At 45.1% G+C, this 25,878-nt stretch overlaps 1 protein-coding gene across 22 annotated transcripts in view; it reads right to left on the bottom strand.

The window, feature by feature from the left end:
• Positions 1–25,878, bottom strand: part of NTRK3 (neurotrophic receptor tyrosine kinase 3) — a 383,256-nt gene that overhangs the window by 194,507 nt on the left and 162,871 nt on the right. For 2 of the 22 annotated variants that reach the window (XR_014836778.1, XM_085010601.1), the window contains exon 13: positions 430–593. Coding sequence is in view for 1 of the 2 variants with exons in the window: in XM_085010601.1 (XP_084866727.1) it covers positions 583–593 (11 nt within the window). In the remaining variant the exon portion in view is untranslated. 22 annotated transcript variants of the gene reach the window in all.

The following is a 25,878-nucleotide window of genomic DNA, read 5'->3' as shown; positions in this document are numbered from 1 at the left end:
TGGATGTGGGGGAGTAGAAAGAGCTCGGTGGTGTGTTCCCAAAGGGCCCCCCTGGCTGCTGGGTAGAGATTAGGATTCAGGGAGCATGAGGGGCCAAGGGGGAGCAAAGGGGGAAGCATGGGGGAGCACGGGGCTGAGAAGGGGGCACAAGGGCCAAGCAGGGAGCACAGGGGGCTGAGGGGGAGCACAGGGGCCTAGGGGAAGCCATCACTATTGCGTCGCAGGAAGGGATGGTGTGGGAGCCAGTGGCACAGCTGGAGGTGCTGAGAAACTCGTGACACAGTTAAAGGCAAAGCTAAGAGGACTGGATTAGCTGCGGAATGAGGAAAGTCGCCAAAGATGATCCAGGGTCTGGATAACATCTTGGCCAGCACCTAGCACAAAGGATGCTCAATATACATCCTGGCCTTTCTCCCTTCCTGACCCCACCTGCCAGCAGTCAAGATGCTCCAGGAGCAGGACATCCACAATGGCTCCAGGGTCCAGGGTCTAGGAGGCACATTTGGATACAGAGAAAACCGCCAGGGGCAGGGTGTGGAAGAGCCCAGATCCTGTCTCCAGGGCACCGACAGTCACAGAAGCTCAGCTCACAGCTTAAAAGGAGAGCAGAAGAAGAGGAAGGCCAGCTGATATAAATGCTGGTGAGGGGGCAAAGGTATTCTAGCACAAAACTCTCCACGGACTTTTTTTTTTTTTTTTTTTTTTTTTGGTCTTTTGTCTTTTTAGGGCTGCACTCGCAGCATAGGGAGGTTCTCAGGCTAGGGGTCTAATCAAAGCTACTGCTGCCAGTCTACACCACAGCCACAGCAACACCAGATCCGAGCCATATCTGCGACCTACACCACAGCTCACAGCAATACCAGATCCTTAACCCACTGAGCAAGGACAGGGATCGAATCCACAACTTCATGGTTCCTAGTCAGATTTGTTTCCACTGCTCCACAATGGGAACTCCATTTTTTCCCCCCACGGACTTAGTTTTGTGTGTAATTACAGAAGTAATACAAATTTAATGGGCAGGCCACTTGATTCCCCAAATTCCACTTTATATGAGTTGACAGAAGTCTTTACAAAATATGTAAGTAAAGGACATTCACCAAAGCATTATCAATAATGGAAATCTGGAAACAATCTACATTTCAAACAATCAAGGATACATTAAATTCCTAATTTTAAAATGGCAAAAGAGGAGTCCCCTGGTGGCTCAGTGGGTTAAGGATCCAGCATTGTCATTGCTGTGGCATGGGTTTGATCCCTGTCCGTGAACCTCCTCTTGTCATGGGTGCCACAAAAAAAAAACGGCAAAATAAAAGCACAAAATTAAAAATAAAAAAGCAGTTCCCATTGTAGCTCAGCAGTAATTAATCCAACTAGTATCCATGAGGATGCAGGTTCAATCATTAGCCTCACTCAGTGGGTTAAGGATCCGGCATTGCCATGAACTGTGGTATAGGTCACAGACACAGCTCAAATCCGGCATGGCTGTGGCTGTGGCATAGGCTGGCAGCTTCAACTCCAATTCAACCCCTAGCCTGGGAACCTCCATATACCACAGGTGCAGCCCTAAAAAAAAAAAAAAAAAAAAAAAAAACAAAAACCCACAAAGCAGAAAATAAAATTCACCCATAATATCCATATCTAGAAATAACCATAATGAACTTGCAAGCATATATCTTTCCAACTTTTTTTCTATTCATCTACATGGATTTTTTGCTGTTGAAGATAAAATTAGGATCATGCTGAATATACTGACTTACAGTCTGACTTTTTTCATGTAGCAAATATTGTAAATATTTTTCATGCCATCAAATATTGTTCTACAACATGTTTTAATGGTTTCACGGTGTTTCATTATTTGAATGAACCATGATTTACATAACAGATTCCGTATTGTTGGACATTTCAGTCATTTCCAATTTTCCATCATTACAAATAATGCTTCAATACACAACCTTGTACATGAACTTTCACGAAGATCTCTGATTATTTCCTTAAGGTAAGAGAAATGCCAAGACACGGAATTGCTGAGTCAAAGAGAATATCTATTTTTAAGTTTTTAAAAAATATTGTCAAACAGCCTTCCAGAAAATTTGTACCAGTTTATATCCCCAGAGCAGGAACACGAGCTCCAATTTCTTTGCAGCTAAACCACTGCGTATTGTTATTTTTTCCAATTTAAATAAGGGGAAGAAGAATCTTGTAACTGATTTAATTAGTACTTCTTTGATCCCTACTTAAGCTGAACAAATTTCCATATGTTTATTAGCCATTTTCCTTTTTTTTTTTTTTATAATTCTGGGAATTGCCTGTTCCTTCCTTTTTTTTATATTCTTCATGCTGATTTTTGAGAGCTTATTAGACCCAAAGGCAATTTACAAGGAAAAGTTACTGCAAAAGCTATCCTGAGCCTGAGGACCACTCATCACTTACAGAAAGTCCCAGGATGTTTGGCTAAACCCCATATTGACATGGCATTTCCAACCTGGAGGCCAAAGGACCCCAGACTGGTGAAGGGAGGAGCTGGAGCCAGGGGTGCGGCGCAGCAGGTCGTGTAGGACACCCAAGCATGGCACTTGTAGCTTCTGTGTGGCAGGCATTTTGTATCTCCATGGAAAGCAAAGGAGGTGGGCACATACAGATAGAACTGGCACAGTTGGTCCAACCAGCCAAGTTCTAAAAAAGTACTCATGTCTCCAGAATGAAAGTGTCAGTACATGGAAGCCCTGGAGAATTACCATGTTTGGTTTCCTTGCCTTAGCACTAAACTGAGAGCCTGGGATGAATTAGCCAGGAGGGTGATTTTAAAGCAGAGTGGTACATAGTTCACTTCTAGCACGGGTTGGCAGAGGGCAGCTGCTTGGGTTGGAAGGAAAACTGTTTTCCAAAAAAGAATTGAGATCTCCTCCCTGCACGAGTGTGCCTGGCCTGGCAGAGGTTCAGGCCTCCACATATGGACCCTAAAAAGGAGACAGAAAGCCTCAGGGCTTGGATCCAATGATGGGTGCAGAGGCTCAGAGGGAGAGAAGGTGGGGTGAGGCTGGCTGGGATGTAATGAGAGTGTCCCACACCTGCTGGATGACCAGGGACCAGGCCAATGAGCCCCCTGTCCCCATCGGGGTCTTGACCCTATGCCAAATGCCACTACACTTTGTCCAGGCCACATCCCTCAGTCCCACTGACCAATTGTTTGGTCAATTTCCAAACCATAGCCCGACACGCTTCTCTGACAAGGCTAATTCCATCTCTTCTAGCAGCCTCCCAACTGCCTGTGACAGGCACAGCCCCTTTCTGAGAGCCTGGCCAGCTGGCTGTGGACACTCTATTCTCCTGTATGCCTCCAACTCACCAAGTACCTCTGAATCTGAAAGAATGGGGTGATGAGGGCTGTGGAGACAGTGTACCCCTTTCCTCAGAGCCCCCAGAGTCCTCCGCATATGGAGATGGTGAAGACAGGGGCTAAGCTCATTCCTCTGTGTAAATTGGCAAGAACACCTGAGGCAGGGCTGGCTCCTGGGCCCGCTTGCATGGCCATTTTGCAATCCCCCACTCACAGCCTCACTCTGACTTTCACCTTTGAGCTGAGGCTGAGGCTACTCAATCAGAGCCTACTTGGGTTCCCCCCACACCACGGGGCCCTGCTTGGAGTAGGAGACCCTGCGTGTGCTTTTGGAGTTGACACTTCCCCATGTGTTACCCCACGTAGGTGCTACCCTCATCCTTGCACCAGCGAACTCCAAGCCCAGACTCTCAATTGCTGTGTGTGGACCTGACAGTGGAGCCCCTAAACTTTCGGGGGTGGAGAGGGGAGGTGACGATTTTTTTACTTTTTAGTTTAACAGGTCATATACATATAATTAAGAGCCTCAAGTCCACAGATCCTATGTGTACAGATCAAGAAATTCTTATATAGGTTTACGCCTATGTCACTACCAGCCAAGTCTAAATACAGAACATTTCCCAGGAAAGTTCTTTCATGCCTAGTCACTACCAGTCACTACCAGAAATGACCACTGTTTGACTTCCATCAGCATTGATTCGTTTTGCTTACTTCTGAACTTCATTTACATGGAATTCATAGCAAGTTCTCTTTGTGTCTGGCTTCTTTCCCTCAACATGACAGCCCTGAGACATTTAATAACTTCACTGCTGACACTAAGGGCCAAAGAATTTAAGTGCCTCCTATTCTAGAACAGTGCCTGAGCTTTTAAACGTGTTCCAAAGGGAATGAAGAGTCCCACTGATCAGGCAAGGGAGAGGCCAGGGATACAACTGGGGAGTACATTACCCTCTGGACTTCTGCTGAGGCTATTTATCTGGTCTACACATGGGGGCTTCCATTAATATTTTTCTGGCCTAAAGGGTTCTGAGGCCAAACAACAACAACACTGTTAGAGAAGCCGCTTGGGTTCACTCCAAATACACCACGTGCCTCTGCTCTTTGGTCAAAAATTGAGATAGAAGTTAGATTAAAAACACCAAGGCCAACTTGGAGTATCCGGATGATTCCAGGTGAAAAAAGAAGCCCAATCTCCCTCAAGAAGCCCATCCTCCCTTATTCTTATCATGAGACCCTCCCCCACCTTCTTCCCACAGCAAGGATGGTACCTGGGAAATCTAAGAACTAAGCTGCCAGCCCTGGCTCCATCTCCACCATGAGGCCCCAGGTCCTGGCCATCAGGGGTGATGTTTCTGAGCAATAACAGATACTTCTGCTGCCAAGGAAGGTTATAAGGAGAATGGACTAGCATGGGATGGTCACAGTCCAAGAGCAGCACCCATATCCTACATGTCAAAGGGGCTCATCTCATGTCAATTCCTCTTCCTTCCACAGGCTCAAGGTCTTTGCAGGATTTAGATGTGGGCCCATTGAAGGCACAGCGGGAGATGTGTGGGGAGCAATTCAATGAGGAGAAAAAGGGCCGTGGCTCGATCCTCCGTGTCTGATTCTGTCCCAGACTCTGGTGGGATACAGACACACATTTTGACAAACACACTTTCCCTAATTTTGAAGCCCCTGTGGATTGCAAGGGAAATTTAATCCATATGCCTCTGATTCATTTATACTAAATTCATCAACGTGTTGTTTTGTAAGAGCCATTTTGTGTCCAAGTGCCTTTAAAAAAAAAGAGAAAAGAAAAGTAAAATTAAAAAAAAGCTCTTAAAACCCTGTTTTGTTTCTTCGAAACAGGAAATCATCCTGCGCCAAGAGAACAGGAACTTGAACCCTTAAAGGGTCAAATTGGGTTCAAGGCCGCTGCTTCGCCAGAAGACTCCAACCAACTGGAAGAATGTCCGCTGCCCCCTCGCTTCCTTCACCCTCCCCAGGGGAGGAAGAGATCCTAAAAGCAGCCAAATCAGACCTGGAGAAGCCGGGAGAAAGAAGCAGCCTTGGGCAATGTCAGGGTCACACTGTTGTGTTCACAGCCAAGGCTGTGCTCCTCCAAGCCCGCAGAGGCCTGCAGGCTGCAGGAGGGAGAGAAAGCCAGCCAGGAGTTCCGTTCTGCTTCATTAGAAGTAGCATCTTTACTCAAAACAGAATCCCTACAAGCAGGTTCCTCTGCAAATGACCCTGGGGCCCCTGGCACTGAGCTCAGTCGTGGGCTTTGGCAAGGTCTCTGGAACGGCAGTGAACTTGACAGGTCCAAACCAGATGGATGGAAGAACGACACACCACTCTGGCTTCCCCTCCCCCTCCCGTGGCCCCTCACCTCGCCAAAGTCTTCTCTGCGTTTTCACGTACACAAAGATGCCTCTTTTCCTGGCCCAGCAGAGCCGAAGGTTATCAAAGCAACAGAAAATGAGTGGGTTGATTTCCTTAAACCTCAGCAAAGCCTTTAAATGAGGCAGGGAATCTGAGAAGGATGTGCTGGGAGCCATCATAAGCTCTGACCGGCCCGTGGCCAGCCACATCCTCTCTTCAACGAGGGGACCATAGCATCCACAGTACGTGCATGGTCTGCACACACAGCACAGTTGGATAACCTATATTTCAGGGGTTGACAATCCTTAACTGCTTCCCTAGAGAGCGAGAAGAGAACTTAGCATGAATTCTGATGTTAACTAATGCATAGGGTCAAAAGGGTAGAAAACAAGATAGTCAATGTCAAATAAAGCAGAGGCAACTTTAGCACAGCAGAGAAGCTCCAGCTGATAAAACTCCCAAGCCTCTTCTCTTCTTACATTGAGAAACAGGCTTAAAGCTGAACATCAGCAAAATAAGGGATGGGGTTATTAGAGGCTGGAATGCCATCACCCACAGCCTAGAGTGACGTGCAGGTGTGGGACAAAGGAAAGTTTATTACAGTGTGTGTAATCTGGGTGATTAATATTCTCTTCCCTCTCCCTCCCTGCCCCACTGACTCTGGGTGACTTGCTTTTGGCAATGACATTCAGGGAAAGTGATGGTGACAGTTCCAAGTCAAGGCTTTAGGAGGAACAGCATGTTTCCTTGCACTCCTGCCATGTGCCACTAGAAGAACATGCTCTACCCCTTCAGCCCAGGACTGCAGAATAAGAACTGTGGACCAGAACAGGACCTAACCCACAGCATAGAGCAAACCTCAACTGAGCCCAGCTGGCATTAGCCAAATCCCAGAAAACTCACATAATAAGAAATAAATGCCTAATGGAAGCAACTGAGTTTGGAGATGTTTGTTACCCAGCATTACACAGGAATAGCTCACTAAGACACATGATTATAATCTCTAATGACCAGTTGGGTCAACTCTGCCTTCTATACAAGCTATGCCCTGGCCCGGTGTCCCTCCATAAGACTGGTCTCCATGGCAATCCATCATCTATGTTATTATTAGTTTATTACTTCATCCCACAAACTAGGCTGGACACTGAAATACAGTGATTAATCAGGACATAACCACGGCTTCAAGGAGCTTATAGGTTATATGACAGACAGACACACAGAGAAGAGAGGCAATGGCAAAGACTGAATAAGCCTAGGATATGGATGCTCTGCAGCCTAAGAGGTACACCCACCTACAGTCTGGAGTGAAGTGCAGGAGTGGGACAAAGGGTGATTGGCAAAGGCTTCATTGTACAATTGGCTTCTGAGGCCTGAATCCTAAGAAATAAGGGAGACTATTCTTTGTGGAGGACTCTGCCAATGAACAACACTTTTTCAAACCTTTGGAGCAGTTGCCCAGGTTCTCTAGCATAGACTTGGCCATGACTGCTTCCCTCATTCCTGTGTGTAAAACCTTTGCCTTGAGCACCTAATACATGCCAGACCTGCACTGTCCATTTCTTTAGTGAGCACTTTAAAGGTGACCAGTTTGAGCTGCGATATGCTGTCATTGTAAAAACACACTGGGATTTCAAAGAGTGAGTACAAAAAAAAAAGGGATTTAAGATCAGAAATAGGTTAAAATAATAATATTTTAGATATATGGGGTTCAATAAAATACCTTAATAGAATTAATTTCACCTGTTTCTTTTCACATTTTTAAAAAAAATATGGCTATTAGAAAACTGAAAAGTACATATGTGACTCTCATTATATTTCAATAAGACGGTGTTGTACTAGACTCTAGGCCTAAATGAGGCTGCAGAAGAGAATTCCCCCAGGGAGCTTTTAAAAATTCTAATGCTGGAGTTCCCATTGTGGTTCAGTGTAAACAAATCCAACTAGTATCCATGAAGATGCAGGATCGATCCATGGCCTCGCTCAGTGGGTCACGGATCCAGGGTTGCCATGAGCTGTGGTACAGGTCACAGATACAGCTTGGTTCTGGTGTTGCTGTGGCTGTGGTGTAGGCCAGTAGCTACAGTTCCAGTTCAACCCCTAGCCTGGGAACCTCCATGTGCCGCAGTTGTGGCCCTAAAAAAAAAAAAAATTCTAATGCTGAGTCTACCCCCCAGACCAATGAAATCAAATGCCAGGGAGAAGCATCTGGGCATCAGCATTTTTAAAACTCCCTAGGTGATTCCATGTGCAGACAAATGCAGGGACTCCTGTTCTAGCAAGATGCCAGGGAAAAGGCATGGCCCCCCAGTGGGAAGACAGATATGGTCACTATTTGTCACCATCGACCATGACAAGTACAATATCCTAGGTCCTCAAGGGCAGACAGCTGGCCCCTCACAGCTCTTCCCACACAACCCATTTTCTTTCAGCCTGAGGCCCTGGTGGGCTGATTTCCCAGTCTCCCTCAAGCATGTTCATGTCCATCCAGAGAGTGGTTTTACAGAGGCCAAGTCTAAGCTAACCTAGAGCCAGACCCCCTGTTCTAGCCCTGCACTTCTTGACTGCATGGTTCTTAACCTCTGCACGAGAGGACACCCAGCACATCATGTTACTAGGTCACAGAGAGGTTTCCAGAGAGGAACACACACACACACACACACACACACACCCCTTAAAATCATTCTGCCCAAGCGGTTCATCTGAATATTAACTGAAAGCCACATGAAGGGCGATAATATAACAATTCACTGGACACAGCAAGTTCCCCAGAGGCAAAGAGTGTACCCCAGGGAGTCAGGAAATGCATTCACATGTGAAAGCAAAAGATTTGGTCCTACTGAGGAAGCAAGGTTCACCAGCTTCACAGGGTCAGTCCCTGAGCACTTCTACTCCCCAAATGGCCCCAGGGGAGTTTCAGGTGAGGGGCAGTCCCCGGGAGGGGGCGTTCTCCTCTCAGGGTCTCATCTTCCTTGCACTGTGCCCCAACAGAGCCCCCCCTTGCTAAAGGCACATCCCTAAATAACCCAAGGTGGGCAACATACACGGACTGATGGGGGCACCCCCCCAAAAGATACCCCACATCAGCATCATCAGAGCCCAGGGCCATCAGACTCAGGAAACGGTCATGACCTTGATCATGGCGATAGCTTCACAAGTGCGTACAATGTCAAAACCTCACATCACACTACGTGAGTATTTCCAGATTAAAAAATATCAGTGCTGAGCCCTGAGACCTTGGATAAGTCCTGAACCTTCTGGGCTTTGTCTCCCCAGCTGTAAAACAAGGACAGTAAAAGTACCTGCCTCCGGGGGTAGTTGGGAGGAAAGCCAGTGACACACTTAGTCCACTGGCCAACTTGGCAACATCAACTCCTGTGTTTAGTACAGTGATAATAACAATGACTATTATTATCATAGTAATAATAAGTACAGCAGTACCATCAGCAATAATGACAGATTTCTGCTCATCCTCCTGTGCCCCTGCCACCTGCCCTGAGAAGAATATGTTCCATCCTTTCAGTCAGGGCCCCAGAATGAGAAACATGGAGCACAGTGAGAGCAGTAATATAGTACCGAGAGTAAGAACATAGCAACAGTAGTAACAGTAAGAGCATGTAGTAATAGTAATATAAATATATAAATGTTAATATATGATGTAATATATATGATATACATACACACATACATATATATACACACACACACACATATATTGGCATAGATAACGTATTCCCATAATAGTACAAAATTTAGTAATAGAAGTTTCCGCCATGGCGCAGTAGGTTAAGAAGCTGACTGCAGTGGCTCAGGTCACTGCGGAGGTGTGGTCTGATCTCTGGCCCAGCACAGTGGGTTAAAGGATCTGGCGCTGCTGCAACTGCAGCTCAGATTCAATCTCTGGCCCAGGAACTTCCATATGCCACAGATACAGCCATAAAAAATTTGTTTTGATTTAATAATAAAATTAAGGTGATATATTAATAATAACAGTGATGTTTATTGTTAAAGCTAGAGCAGTATGGAAGCTGTCAGGCCAGGTGTGGGCTTTGAAATGAACAGGCAGCCCCCATGTGCTAGAATTGATCATTCAGGGAACTTGGACATGGTTCCTGTCTTGAAGGCCCTTCTACAGTTGAAGGTGCAGGTAGTAGATAGGGCTCTGTCCTGGCTTTCCTACTTTCTATCTGTGTGACCCCAGGGGGATGGCTTCACTACTCTGACCTTCAGTGTCTCCAAGTATAAGCTGGAACTGTATCTATTTTACTGCCTCGTAGGGTTTCTCTGAGTATCCAGTGAGACCATTCACATTCTGTGCAGAGCACAATTCTTGGCATAGGGTTGATTAAAGAAGGCTGGCCAGTTTTATCTCCTCGGCAGCCATCATCATCATCATCAAGGTTGAGGCCACATGGGCCCTGGCTATGGGCTGAATGACATCTGAGCTGTCCTTAGTGTGATATGACGGGAGGAAAATGGTTTGGAAACCAACATGCCTGCATTCAAATCTCACTCTACTACTTCCTGGCTACACGCCTGGAGGCCAGTTACTCAACCTTCCTGAGCTCCGCTCCATTATCTAAAAAATAATTTAATAACCAAGAGCCTTAAAAATGCATATTATTTAACCCAATCATTTCATTTCTAGAAATTTAGCCTAGGGAATAATCAGAGATTTATGTACAATGACGTCCATCGGCACATTTCAAAAATAGTGAATAACTGGGAATAACTTAAATGTCTAACATAGGAGATTAATTACATTATAGAACATCCAAATGATGTAATACTGTTCATCCATTAAAAAACCATGTTGTCAAAGACATTTAAAGACACGGGGGAAATGCTTGTGACATCTTATTAAGAGGAAAGAGTGGTTTACAAAACTGGCCAAGTCACCATTAGTCTTGGGGCACCTCGGATGAATTCGAGAAAGATGCTCCCCTCTAGTGGACACTGCTGCTTGACCCCACTCCAGCCTCAACTCTCTGCCCTTGAGCAGGGTGCAATCTGCACTGCTGGACACAGCAGCCCTTCCTGCTTCCACCCTTGACCCCAGTGTTTATCCCACACTGAAGTCCCTTCTAAAACACAAGTTAGCTTACATCTCTCTCCTGCTTTACCTCCTCACAAGCCCCGTACTCCCTGAGAACAGCTGTCAGAGTCTCTGCAGTGGCTCAGAAGAGATTATGACCCTATGTGATGTGGGCCCATCTCAGCAAATTCATCCTCCTCTTTTTTTTTTTCCTTTTTTTTGGGGGGGGGGCACTCCCACAGCATATGGAAGTTCTCAGGCTAGGGGTCCAATCAAAGCCACAGCTGCTGGCCACAGCCACAGCCACACCAGGTTCTAGCCACATCCTCAGCCTACACCACAGCTCGTGGCAACCCCAGCTCCTTAACCCACTAAGTGAGGCCAGGGATTGAACTCACATCCTCTTGAATACTAGCTGGGTTAGTTTGGCACAGTGCTACAACAGGAACTCCACAAATTTATCTTCTACTACTCCTTCCCTCCTCTCCAGCCACATTGTCCCAAGTGTTCTTTGAGCACAGTATTCTTTGCTCTGGGAGTTCCCTCTGAACTATGCATTTCTCCCAGAAATGCTCTTCCCCAGAGACCTACGTGGTGGCTCTCTACCTCACCTCTGTCATTTTTACTCAAATACCTCAAATGATATCCTTTCAATCAGGACTTCTTTCTATATCCAGCCTATCAAAAATAGCAGCCTCCCCCAACATATCTGCCACCCTCCCCAACTCTATTGTTTTCTTTAGCACTTATCACCATTTGACATTTTATGTATTTTGCTTATTTATTGGCTTGTCCATTTCCCCCTCCTCTAAAGGAAGATCCCCAAGGGCAGGGTTTTGTTTTTGTTTGTGTTTTGGTTTGGGTCTGTTTTGGTCACTGCTCTATCCCCAATGCTGAAAGCAGTTCTTGGTACATAACAGGTGCTAAATAAATTTCTGTTGAATGAATGAAGTAGCCATGATAGACTACAATATTGATTTTATATAAAGCAACCCACTGATAGGAATTTTCTTGAGTGGGAGGAAGGCATAGAATTATTACTCTTTTATTGTGCTTTTCAGTATTTTCCAAAACTGCTCCATGACCATGTATTACTTTAAAATGAAAGGGAAAAAAAAAAGCCATGGCATTGGTTTTCCATGGGTATAACAAGTTGACTTCACCATGTGGCAAATATAAGCTTCCCGTGGCAGACATGGCACTTTAAGGAAGGTGGATCAGTGTCTGGATCATTTTGGAGATCACAAAAGAGACTAAAGTGATGCTACTGCTTTTACTGAAGTATATAGTTGGTTACAACATTGTGTTAGTTTCAGGTATATAGCAAAGTGATGCAGTTATGCATATATATGTTCTTTTTTGTATTCTTTTCCATTGTGGTTTACTACAGGATATTGAATACAGCTCCCTGTGCAATGCAGTAGGATCCCTGTTTGTTATCTATTTTATATATAATAGTTTGGATCTGCTAATCCTAAAAACTCCTTATTTATGCGTCTTCCATCCTCTTGGCCCATGTAACTATGTTTGCTTTATTTGCCTATAAGTCTATTTCTGCTTTGTAAATAAGTTCATTTGCATCTTTTTTTTTTTTTTTTGTCTTTTTGTCTTTTTAGGGCTGCACCCACGGCATATAAAAGTTCTCAGGTTAGGGGTCAAATTGGAGCTGTAGCCACTGGCCTACGCCAGAACCACAGCAATGCAGTATCAGCCATGTCTGCGACCTATACCACAGCTCACGGCAATGCCAGATCCTTAACCTATGAAGCGAGGCCAAGGATCGAACCCGCAACCTCATGGTTCCTAGTCAGATTCATTTCCGCTGCGCCACAATGGGAACTCTCATTTGTATCTTTTTTTAGATAAGTGATGTCCATTTTAACAGTAAAATCCAAAGCAAAGTCCCTGCCTTCCTCCAGAGCTAAAACTCCACTTTGTCCAACCAACCTCCCCAGGGGTGCAGGCTGGTCCTTGTGCCCTATTCCTGACCTAGACCTGTTTCTTCCTTGTAGATGACTTCCTGTCACCTCAGGGGCCTGGAGCCACCAGGGCCTCTCCTCTTGTTTCTTCTCTAGGACCCTCCTCCCCCGGCTGTCTGCAGGATGCGTCCCCTCTCTGCTCAGCTGGCCCCTATTCCAGAGGCTGCCCAGCCCCTCCACCAGGCTCCTCCTTCTCAACTCAGACTTCTCTTCAGCCCTTATCACCACCTGACATGTTCTGTGTTTGTGGTTTATCCTTTGTCCCTCTGCCCTTCCCCATGAGCATATACGGCATATATGATTCAGCAGAGCAGAGACTGTTATTTACTGCTGAGGTGGGGAGGAAAGGAGGGAGGGAGGGGATTCCCCAAGCCACACAAAGAATTGTTCTTCCATCCGTATCTACCTAAAGAAGGGGAAGGAGTAAGATCCTTTCAGAACCTATTAGAAAATTACTGGGCAACCCTGGTAGGAAACCCCTAATGCAAATCCAGCTGAGGTCACTTCCCATTTAGAAATGACTGACAGCAATCTCTCTCTCCAGGCACTCCTAGGGGTGTGAGCCAAAGAGATAAACAAGTTCACAAATCAACCCACTGCTGACCTTCAGGGCTTAGCTTCAAACTGTCCTTCTCTCCTTCTCCTCCTCACCGTACCCCGGATCCCACAGTCACTGACCCACCCACAGTCCCAGGCAGCAGACCCTGGCAAAGCCACGGGGCAAACAAGGCAAATGCTAGGTTGGTCCTCACTGCTGTCCCTTCCTATGGCCTCTCTCAGGCAGCCCGCCCCAACCTCCAGCCCTAAATACTAGGGAAAGAAAGTCTGATTCTCAGGACAGCCTGAATACACCCCTCCTCTCGCTGCCCCTTTGGGTGCCTGTGCACAGCAGTGCTCAAGGCATCTGACCAAGATTCTCACCTAAAAAAAAAAAAAAATCAGCTAACACCCATCACAGAAGAGGTGCTGATTTCTAAACTTAGTCCCCATGCCTCCTCTGTCATCTGCGATCCAGAGAAAAGCCAGAGGCACTATCTCTACTGTGACATCTGCCATGGCACTGAAAGGGGAACCACAGTCAACTGGAAACTGGCCTTACTACTGCAGCTTATCCTCATCAAAGAAAGGAGGTTAGACGACTTCTTAAATGGATGCCTAAAAGGGGGCTTTGGAAAGACCAGCATGACTGCTGGGAACCAGGATGGATTCATGGCGTCTTAATGTTGGGGAATGAATTAGCAGGAATGACAAATGTACATCATCTCAAATGTCAATCCTGATCAGTCGGTAGTGGATAACCAAAGCCCTATGTCAAGAAAGATTTGGTGCCTGAGTCCAAACTTAATAATGCTGTGATCAATTAGTAATGTCTGCCATGAGCACAAGGGTGGGGAGCTGATATACCTGACCCACATTTGTGCACTAGACAAAGGAGCAAACGGTCTTTAGTCATGGCTCTCAGACTATTTTTAATCTCCATGGTTCACCTACCAGATGCATGTCACCCAAACTGAGTAATTACTAGTGTGCCACCTAAAACTCCATCCCTTTCCGCCATACTCAAGAGAGAATATCAGAACACAAGGGAGTGAAGGCAATGTGAATCGGCCCCAACTTACTGAACAAAGTAAAGCTTCTGCAAAAGTCGGTGTTTTAATATTGCTAACAATATGCATCCCATCTCACAGTGGATCATACATCACAACGAGGCAAATGGGAACTATGGCTCTAAGAAGTCCTTGCACAGATGCAGGAAGCCAAGGTGCAGCCTCCTGAGCAGTCCTGCCTACTTTGCCCACAGCCAAGACCCAGCAGCTTCAAACTTCTTAACAGACAGACAATCTGTCTCTGGCAATCAGAGCAGGCAGGTCAGGTGAGGCAGGATTGTCAACAATCCCCGTAGTGTCAACTTTTGAGGGCTGGACCATGGCTCTGGTCCCTGAGATTCTAGGGGAGAACTGGTCTTGGCCTCAGCGTCCAGTGGGTGCTAGCATTTCTTGGCTTGTGACCACATCACTCCAACCTTCAAGACCAGCACCTTCAAATATCTTTCTGCTCCATCCTTCCATCACCTTCTCTTCTGTGTGGGGTCAAATCTCTCTGCCTCTCTCTTAAAAGGATACATCTGACTTCATTTAGAACCCTCTTGGATAACCCAGAATCATCTCCTCATCGTAAAGCCCTTAATTTAATCACATCTGGAAAGACTCTTTTTTTTTTTTAAGAAGGTAACATTGACAGGTTCCAGGGACAAGGACCTGATATTTTTTCTGGGGGTGGGTGAAGATGGCATCATTCTGCCAACCACACGAGGTAAAACCAATGCCACTCTACTTCAGTGTAAACATAATTTTTTCCCCTTAACAGGAATCACAAACAGATGGGAAAGCATTTTCTGGCAAGAAGGAACCTCTATTTGGATCACAAACATCTATTCTTCTGGAAAAAGTCAACTCTCGAGGGAATCAGAAACAAAGGAGGAAGAAAGGAAGGGTATTCTCATATCACCAGCAGGTGGGCAGCATGGCTGGGGAGCAGAGAAGGGAAGGATCTAGAAGGGACATGTACAGAGGACCTACGATAGGCCAGGCCACCTGCTAGGTGCTTTATTTGCATTTCCTCTTCTTCTCAGCCTTATAGGTGGGCATTTGCTCCTCTACCTAATGGATGAGGAAGCTCAGCCCTGCAAAGGCAAATGGCTGGCCCAGATCCCACAGCTCAGAAGCAGAAGATGAGAGTTTGAATAGACAGGCTCTGTCTGCATCTAAAAGTCACCACAGCTTATTTGTCTCTGATGACGCAAATGACCATCATACGGGCAGTCATACACTCCGATCCTGGAGCCAGGGCCGTAACCAAGACAACACAGGCATCGCCCTCCTTGGGCACCCTAGACTGGAAGGCAGGGCTGTTGCTATTGATGGGACAGATCCCCTTAACCTTCTCTGGGTTTCAGTGCTTTTTGTTATAAAGTTAACAATAAGATGAGCCCTCTGCTTATCTTGCGTGCATAGCAATCATTCACTGACTGTCTCGACAGCACCAGGTGGTTCATCCTCTGTATTCCCACAGGGAACTGAGGCCTGGGGAGGGCAAGCGCTGTCCTGGTGGAGCTGGGATCATATGGAGCCCTCCCCACCCCCAGGGACACAAGGAGAGGGTGCATGTTCATTCCTCTTGGAGATACTGAGTGGCTCCCTTTAGAAAGAGCTGGTGAAGTGGTCTCTTCTTGCTGCAGCCTCCAGAAGAAAGTGAGCTGTGGAAGGGGTCTTGGGAGAAAGGAATCTTCCAGCAGCATCCCCAAAGCAGACCCCGCCCAGCCTCTAGAGCATGCTGGGAGGAGGGTTGAGATCATCCCCATAAAAGACTCTGCCTTCCAGAGAAGAAGGATGATGTGAGACTGTGAGCCCCCATCCTACCCCAGGCTGGGCCAGGCCCTGGGGGCCCTTCCATACCCCCTGTGCTTGCTGCCTGAGCAAAGTCCCAGTGCCCTGCAGACATGAATGCACCTCCCTAAACACCACTTGACTGACTCCCAGGGGATAACTTAGACAGTGGGAAGATTATGGCTCAGTGTTTTCTCTCATTATGAGTTATTATTATTGCTTAGATTAAATCTGTCTAAACCCATCATAACGGAATGTCTGATTGGCTCAACGCTTATTATAGAATTATTAGTAGAAATTTTACAGCTAAATGAGGGTGGAAGCCTCCTAGATCTTGTTTAGACAAGCAACGGCTTCCAGCTTTCATTACCTGCGAGTTGTGGAGAGACTGAAATTGATGGCACCCTGAGCTGTATTAGCACTACCTGCTACAGGGGCCCAGATGTCCTCATTCCAGTGAAGGCAAAGACCAGTGGAGCACAGGTCCTGCCCTCAGAGAATCAAGCCCCAAGCCCCCAAATCTACAACATTAGCTTGAGAGTGACAAATGATAGAAGAGAAGAGTGTTGAGACTTCTAGAGATGGGATTAAGATGGAAGAATAGAAGGACTGAAGCTCAACTTCTCTCCTAAAAACAACAAAATTCACAACTAAAGACTGAGCACTCTTCACCCAAATGGACCAGAAACCTTAAAAAAGATACCCTACTCCAGAAGAAAAAGAGGAGGCCACATTAAGAGGTAGGAGGGGCGATTTCGTGATATAAACAACCCTATACCTCCTGGGTGGGAAGCTCCACAGACTAGAAACTAACTGGTTCACAGAGACTCACCTACAGGAGTGAGAGTTCTGAGCCACACATCAAAATCTCACGTGTGGGGATCTGGCACAGGGAGAAAGAGCCCCTGGAGCATCTGGCATTGAAGGCCAGTGGGGCTTGTGCTCAGGAGCTCCACAGGACTGGGGGAAATGGAGACCCCATTCTTAAAAGGTGCACACAGACTTTCACGTGCACTGAGTCCCAGGGCAAAGCAAAGTCTCCAAGGGAATCTGGGTCAAACCTGACTGCAGTTCTTGTAGGACATCCTGGGAAAACAGGGGTGAATGTGGCTTGTTGTGAAGGAAGGACATTGAAAGCAAAGCTCTCGGGAATATTCAGCATCAGTGCCTTTTTCTGGCCCCACCCCCCACCCGTCAGTCAGCTGCTGAGAAGCCCCAGGGAAAACAACCCAGGTGGGATCACAGCCCCGCCCCTCAGTAAATAGGCTACCTAAAGACCCCTCAGGCACACAGCTGCCTCTAATCCCATCCAGAGACTAAGCCCCACCCACCAGAGGGATTAGAATCGGCTCCTCCTACCAGGAGGCAGGCATCAGCCCCTCCCATCAGGAAGCCTACACCAAGCCCCCATACTGACTTCAGCCACAGGGGGGCAGACATCATAAGTAAGAGAGGCTACAACTCTATTATCTGTAAGAGGGTCATCACACCAAAAACCTATAAAAATGAAAAGACAGAGAACTATAACTCAGATGAGGGAGAAAAGAAAAACAGCTAAGCCATGAGGAGATTCTTAGCCTCCAGGAAAAAGACTTTAGACTGTTGATGCTGAAGATGATGCAAGACATTGGAAATAAACTGGAGGAAAGATGGATAATTTACAGGAAACACTGACCAAACTTAAACAAGAAGAGATGCAAAATACAATAACTGAAATGAAAAAATTCACTAGAAGCAGCTAACAGCAGAATACAAGAGGCAAAAGAACAAATAAGCGAGGTGGAGGACAGATTAGTGGAAATTACGGATGCAGAACAGAAAAGAGAAAAAAGATTGAAAACAAATGAAGAGAGTCTCAGAGGACTCTGGGACAATGTGAAACGCACCAACATCCGTATTATAGGGGTGCCAGAAGGAGAAGAGAGAGAGAAGGAGACAGAAAAAATACTCCAAGAGATAATAGCCGAAAACTTGCCTATCATGGGGAAGGAATCACTCACTCAAATGCAGGAAGCACAACAAGTACCATAAAAAATAAACCCAAGGAGGAACACCCCAAGACACATATTAATCAAACTGACCAAAATTAAAGACAAAGAGAAAATCTTGAAAGCAGCTAGGGAAAAGAAACAAGTAACATACAAGGGACCCCAATAAGGTTATTGGCATATTTTTCAGCAGAAACTCTGCAGGCCAGAAGGGAGTGGCATGATACACTTAATGTGATGAAAGGAAAAAACCTCCAACCAAGATTCCTTTACCCAGCAAGGCTCTCATTCAGATTTGAAGGAGAAATCAAAACCTTCACAGATAAGCAAAAGCTGAGAGAATTCAGCAACACTAAACCAGCCTTAAAACAAATACTAAAGGAACTTCTCTAGGCAGAAAATAACAAGAGAAGAAGGAAAGGAAAAAGAGCAGCAAAAACAAATCCAAATTAATAAAATGGCAATAAGAACATACATATCAATAATTACCTTAAATGTTAATGGACTAAATGCCCCAACCAAAAGACATGACTGGCTGAATGGATACAAAAGACCCATATATATGCTGTCTTCAAAAGACCCACTTCACTTCTAGGGACACATACAAATTGAAAGTGAGAGGATGGAAGAAAATATTTCATGCAAACAGGGATCAAAAGAAAACTGGAGTAGCAATACTCATATCAGACAAAATAGACTTTAAAATGAAGAATATTTTAAGGGACAAAGATGGACATTACATAATGATCAAAGGATCAATCCAAGAAGATGATATAACAATTTTAAATATCTACACACCCAACTTAGGTTCACCACAATATATAAGGCAACTGTTAACAACCTTAAAAGGACAAATTGACAATATCACAATCATAGTGGGGGACTTTAACACCCCACTTACAGCAATGGACAGATCAACCAGACAGAAAATCAATAAGGAAACACAGGCCCTGAATGACACATTAAACCAGATGGACTTAATAGATATTTATACGACATTTCATCCAAAAGCAACAGAATACACATTCTTCTCAAGTGCACATGGAACATTCTCTAAGATTGATCATATCCTGGGCTACAAATCCAACCTCAGTAACTTTAGGAAAATTGAAATCATATCAAACATCTTTTCCAACCACAACGCTATACGACTGGAAATCAACAACAAGAAAAAAAACTGCAAAAAAAACACGAACACGTGGAGACTAAACAACATGCTACTAAACAACCAATAGATCACTGAAGAAATCAAAAAGGAAATTAAAAAATTCCTGGCAGCAAATGACAACGAAGATAATGACACTCCAAAACCTATGGGATGCAGCAGATGTCCTCATTCCATTGACATTAGACCACAGCAAGAAGAACGGAAGCCTCTCACATTCTCTAGGGGGTTGACTGCCTTTGTACCAGTGGTCACCTTCTAGAACTTAACAATCCCCTTAGAATATGCTCTGGCTGGGAAGGTACATAAAGCATCATCTGCCCCTTGGAGGAATGTCTCAGCAAAAGCAGTCTTGCCACACGCTCGTCTTATGGACACAGAACCCAGAGTTAGACAAACCCAGCATTGTAAAGTCTCAGTCCTATTTGAGACCCATTGGCTATCTTACTCAGTTAACTGTAGGTCAACATCAAATCTTCTAAGTTCAACTTCAAAAAAAACCAGAATCAGTTGACTAGGGCAAGAATCCCACTGGAACCCCCAATAAATGGGTGTTTCAGTCTCCCCAGGTTTAGAAGGTTTGCAGAGTAGGTTTAGGTCTAAATATTTGGCTTCAGTGATTTTGGTGCCCTTGAGGATGAGGCTGGGAGTAAAGGTGACCTTAAGTCACTCTAATGTCCCCAAATCTTCCTCCATAGGAAGATTTAAATTTCCAAGTCGATTCCCCTTCCCTTGTCTTTTTTTAACTTTTTATTGTGAAATGATTATAGACCCACAATAAGTTGCAAAAATAGTCCAGAAGAGGTTCCACATACCCTTCACCCAGCTTCCCCCAGTGGTGAATCTCATATAACCGTAGTGCATTCTTGAAACCAGGAAATTGATCGGTACAATCTCACTCAGATTTCACCAAAAAGCCCAATCCCCTTTTGCAGTGTCCTTTGTCCATTTTTAGCTGCGCAGCATTTATTCCCTAATAGCAACTTGATTTCCTATTGGGGCATCGTCTTTCTTCCATTGTATGTGGTATAAACAGGAGGATAATTTTAGATGGTGACCTTCTGGGAAAAAAAAAAAAAATGGAGTGACCTTACTCCCCCCACTCAGAACAATCAAGGAGCCTGTAGGACACTGTAACCATTCTGTTCCGCTACAGGATGTTAACTACGCTGCCGGTTTACTTCATCATTGAACAAAATCTTATTTCATTTCCAAACCTGGCTAGCATCCTCCTCCTTGGTCCTGGTACATCCTGGGAGTCTTCAATGCCCTTCCATCAATTACCTGTTGTCTGGTTAGCCAGAATCTTTTTCTGTCGCTTGTATATAGCAACACAGACTGAATCACCCAGGATTACTATTACCTGGCAATGACCTGACTTGGGTTGGGCCCATTCAAGAAGATCCCGGCATCCCTTGATGTAGACTCAGGGGCATATGATGCTGAGGCTCCATCCCGCATCCCTGGCCCACCAGAGTTCGCTAGAGATTCTGGCACACAGTCTCCACTCCCCCTCAAGAGCCTACATCTTTCTTCACTGTCTGTGTGCTTTCTCTAAGTATGCTTGGCTTCAAGCAGGTACCACACGGAAGTGTGAGGGAGTCAACAGCCCTGGGACAAGCACAATTGATGAAGGGAGGACAGGGATCAGAGAGTAAGTGCCCAGTCCCTTGACCTTCACTGGGGGGGCAGGTTCCAGGCTCGTCCCTCCCAGATTCTCAGATGGTCCCCAGCAGGGTTACATTCCAGGTGCCCACAGCAAGACCTGCTCATTGTCATGCCCATCCCCGGCTTTTTCATCTCCTCCCACTTGCTTCCTGGAATCATGTCCCATAAATGACCTGCACATGAGGTCCCTGGCTCAGAGTCAGCTTTGGGGTAAACCTGAACTCAAGGCTAGAAAACAGAAAAGACAATAACAGCCCACCTAAAATAAGAAAGAGAGGAGTTCCCTTCATGGCTCAGCAGTTAACAAACCCAACTAGGATCCATGAGGATGCGGATTAAATTTTGCCCTAAAAAGAAAAACAAATAAATAAATAAAATAAAATAGAGAAGAGAGAATTGGACAGAGCACTTTGGCTTATTTGGTCGAAGGTTGTGTGGCTACTGAACACCTGAAACATGGCTAGGGCCACAAGCTGAACTGAGAAGATTTTGACTATATTAGGTTCAATAAAATAGAGTGTTAAGATCACTTTCACCTGTTTGATTTTACCTTAATTAACATGTCTACTGGAACATTTAACAATATCTACACAGCTCGAATGGATTTCTATCAGACACTGCTGGTGAAGGAATGTGTCAGTTAACAGCTGGGGTCTTAGTGCTACCATAATAGATGCTGTTAGCATGATAGAATGAATGGACCAGAGGACTATAAAGGTGCATGATTATCTCTATGTCAAGCTGAGGGTACTCCTAGGGTAACAGTAACTCATGGATAAGAATTATTCTTACCCAGTGAAAGAACAGGATGAAGAGGTTCTCCCTTATGCTGATAGTGGTTTTGTCACTTGGTCAGACTCGTGGGTAAAACCTTTTAGCAATATGTTCATCCTTCCCCTTAATACAGTAATTCCATCATCAGGAATCTAAGCTAGGGGATTAATCCTAACTAAAGAAAATGATATGCACAAAGATGTTCACTTCATTATTGTTTTGTTTTGCTTTGCTTTTTAGGGCCATTCCCGAGGCATATGGAAGTTCCCAGGCTAGGGGTTGAACTGGAGCTGCAGCTGTAGGCGTACACCACAGCCACAGCAACAGGATCTGAGCCATGTCTGTGACCTACATCAGAGCTCATGGCAATACCAGATCCTTAACCCACTGAGCAAGGTCAGGGATCAAACCCGCATCCTCATGGATACTAGCCTGTTTCGTTTCCACTGAGCCATTGCTGTTTATAATCTAAGTGACCGATAAAAGGCAAATGATTAAATTTTAAAAGAGATTTGCGTGGATTATAAAGCAGATGATCCTTTAAGATGATGGTGACAATGATCATGTGGAGACTACTTATGATACTGGGCTACATAAAAGCAAAGATATAAAACTGTATCTACAGCATATAAATATGTAAAAAGGAAATGGGCCAAGATATAAACCTGTGATTATTTTTGAGGGTTAGGATTTAACGTTCTTCTCTATTTCCCAAGCTCATTTTCTGGGCATTCTCTACTTGAGGAAGAACAAAGAGAATGACAAACTTCTTGAACATCTGAGCTGCTAAAAGTGTCTGCTTGTTTGCAAAGGATGTATCATTTGACAGTATCCTTCTCAAAAGAGAAGCAAAAGCCAATTGTATGTTATAAAATTTATCATTTCCTCCGACAAAAAGAAACAAAGGTAAATCTAGTTCCAACTGCTTCTGAAACAAGCAGGCCGACAGAAGAAGCACATTTCATATGCGTCCAGGAGATTTTTTTTTTCATTTTGTAAAGTTTTAACTATCATATGGTTGGTAAACTATGTTGTGATGATTTCTGCTGTATGGCCAGCAGACTTTAGCAGAGAACAACTGGGTTTGTAAAGAACAAGTCACACCTGACCACAGCAGCCAAGTCCTTCCCAGACTGATCAAAATAAGCCAAGGAGACTGGCTCTGAGAAGCTATTGACATGGCCCCTACCCAAATCTTCCTTGAAAAATTAATCCAAATTGGCTGGAGGATGCATGCTGTCAGCTCCCCATAGTCACAAGGACCGGAAGCTTTATTTACAAGGGCTTATCTCTCGAGCCACTTGTGGGGCTTCAGCAAGTTGCTGGAACATAAGGCATGAAGGTGCCTGGTCGAGGATAACAGAGACCCAGGTGGGATGGAAACACTCACAACAAGATGATCAATAACAGAACTCATGACAAAATGCAGTTTCTTTTCTAGAGTGGAGGCCCCAGCTAGCATGCAGGCTATGAAGAGGCTGGAGGGAGGCCTAGAGAATGAGTTAACATCTTAATTAATCATCTGGAAAAAAAAATGTAAACAGAACATTAATTCACAAGGAATAAATTGGTAAGGGCCAGAAAGCTAGAGGGATAACATGAGAAAGTGGCTAGGAGGAAAACAAAGTGGCTAGAAAGAAAAGGAACATGGTGAGATGGCATGGGAATGACAGGTCTAGTCTAGAGGGAAATGAACAAGGCCCTCATCTCAGGCACAAAATTTCAGGAGGTGCCAAAAACTAAGTAATCAAGAGAAATAATAGTGTAATGGAGTAGTCTAAAAAAAAATCTTATTGCAAAAAAAAAAAAAAAAAAACAAAAACCATTGTTTTTTTTTTTTTAACCTTGATTACTGGAGGTTTTGGCATTCTCTTAAATTTTGCGCCCCAAACCTCACACACCTAACTTTAATCCTGAAAGACACTCAGGAACGGGGAGGGGTTTGTGTGAATGACAAAGTGTAAGAGCAAAGGTCTGTTGGAGAACACAGGGTGGAAAATGCAGAGCATGTATTGAGGGAGATAAGCCCTGGACATTACAGAATAAGGGCCAAGGACCGTCAAGGGGGCTGAGAGGCTCTGGGGAGGTGACCAGTAGAAGCATGCTGGGCAGCTTATTAGCAGAAAATGGCAGCAACTTGGAGGGGGTTCACAGAACCAGGGAAAGCAGCCACAGTGTGAAGCATGACTAAACTTGGAAGTGGAAGGGAAAAACATGACCCAGCTGATAAAGGGAAAAAAAAAAGACAATCTGGAGAAAGCACGTGGGAGAGACAAAGAGCCTTGGCTGCTAAGAGATGACATGGTCCATAACCACAGAGAAGAGAGAGAAGGGAGAGTAAAGACTTCAGAGGTGACTATTCTAAAGAGGAACAGGAATTCAAAATTTGAGTCCTTCATTTTATTGATTTATCCCATCCCTTAGTCTCCCAAGTATTTCCTGAAATTCTTAAATCTTAAGAAACAAGGAGGCCAGAAGTTAAGTTCACAGGGGTGCACATTGCTACAGTGGAAGGAACATAGAGTCAAGCGTCAAAAGACTGGGTTGTAGTCTAGCTCTGCTCCAAGCAACACTGTTCTCCAAGAAGTCACTTTATTTCTTGCCAAGTCCCCAATTCTGCTGCAAAAAGAGGGGATGAAAGAACTTAAAACCATTTGTCTCATAGTCTATCACATGTTGATCTAACAGTTGTTGTGTTCATATGAATAGGGAATAAACATGGAAACAAGAAACTGAACCTTCCAATGGGGTGACCTGCACACTTGTCGACAGCTCATGCCATGGAATCTAGTGCCACAAGCACCCACTGAACAGGCTTCAGGATCTGCAGAGGGGAGAACAGAGCTGACTAGGAGCACTGAGCACTCATCTGGTCCTGTGAGAACTCTACGTCCCGAAGATCCCCCAAGGGACGATGCCTAACTGAACTGTGTGCACCCGTGAATTATTCTTCCAGCGAGGAGGATGGAGGATCAACATTGAACTCCCTGAGGCTCACTCCTTACTCTTCTCTGCCCCATGGTCCCCATTCCAAGCCCCAGTGTTGGCCACCTTGCAGACATCATGATAATGTGGGTGAGTCTTGTCCAATCAGTCAAAAGACCCTAAGAGAAAAAACTGAGGTGTCCCAAGAAGAAACTCTGCTCCAAGACTGTATCACTAACTCCTTCCTGAGTTTCTTGCCTACCAGCCACCCTATAGACTTCAGACTTGTCAGCCCCCTCTATGGTGTGAGTCAATTACTTAAAATAACTATACACACACACACACACACACACACACACACACACACACACAAATATATACACAGTTGACCCTTGGAACAACTCCAGGGTTATGGTGGCAACCCTCTGCAGAGTCAATAAACCCCATGTAACCTGTAGTTGGCCCTCCGTATACATGGTTCTGTATTCACAAATTCAACCAATCATGGACCATATAGTACTAAGGTATCTACCACTGAACAAACTTAAGTATCAGTGGACCCTTGCAGTTCAAACTTGTGCTGTTCAAGGATGGATGGATAGATAGACAGGTAGGTAGGTAGGTAGGTAGATAATCACCTATTGGCATGAGGAGGCAGATTAGAGTGCGATTTTTCTGATTCGAAAAAGTGATGAAAAGACAGGGCAGCTTCAATACTGCCCAGGAATTGAAGAAGCAGGAAGACCTTAGATTATACAAAGATAAAAACCTCTTCTCTTCTTTGTATCAAAAGCCCATCTACCCAGGTGAGAGATCTACTCTTGATAAAACCACTGGGAGGTAAATCGCAGGAGACAGTGACTTTCAAAGGGCACAAGTCTTCAGTGGGAGAGATGCAGGCACACGGAAATCCATTCCCAGCCCCCTTTCCCTCAGAGCCCCCACCCTAACTAGGGACAAGTGGCTCCAGCTCCTTTGAGAGTCAAAGTGTAACAGAGACTCTAGAGGCATCCCAGAGGCCCTGGCTGGAATAGCACAGCTGGAACCCTATGCCACGGGACACCCATGGACAGTTCTAGACTACAGACACACCTGCTACATACTTGGCTACTGACTGAGGTTTGCTGTGCTCCAATTTCCTCTCTAGTCTAGTCTTTCTATTCTAAGGGACACTCTCCTTCTCCAACCAGCCACGCACCTGGAAGAACACACCTACTCTGCCTCCAACAGAATGTCTCAGCCACAAATAACACTAACGTA

The sequence above is a fragment of the Sus scrofa genome, chromosome 1 (genome assembly GCF_054392235.1).
Source record: "Sus scrofa isolate SSC_HxYL_T2T_F1_AM1 chromosome 1, Sscrofa_HxYL_maternal_Yorkshire_Landrace_v2.0, whole genome shotgun sequence".
Lineage (NCBI taxonomy): Eukaryota > Metazoa > Chordata > Mammalia > Artiodactyla > Suidae > Sus > Sus scrofa.
This window is presented reverse-complemented; position numbering and strand designations above follow the sequence as displayed.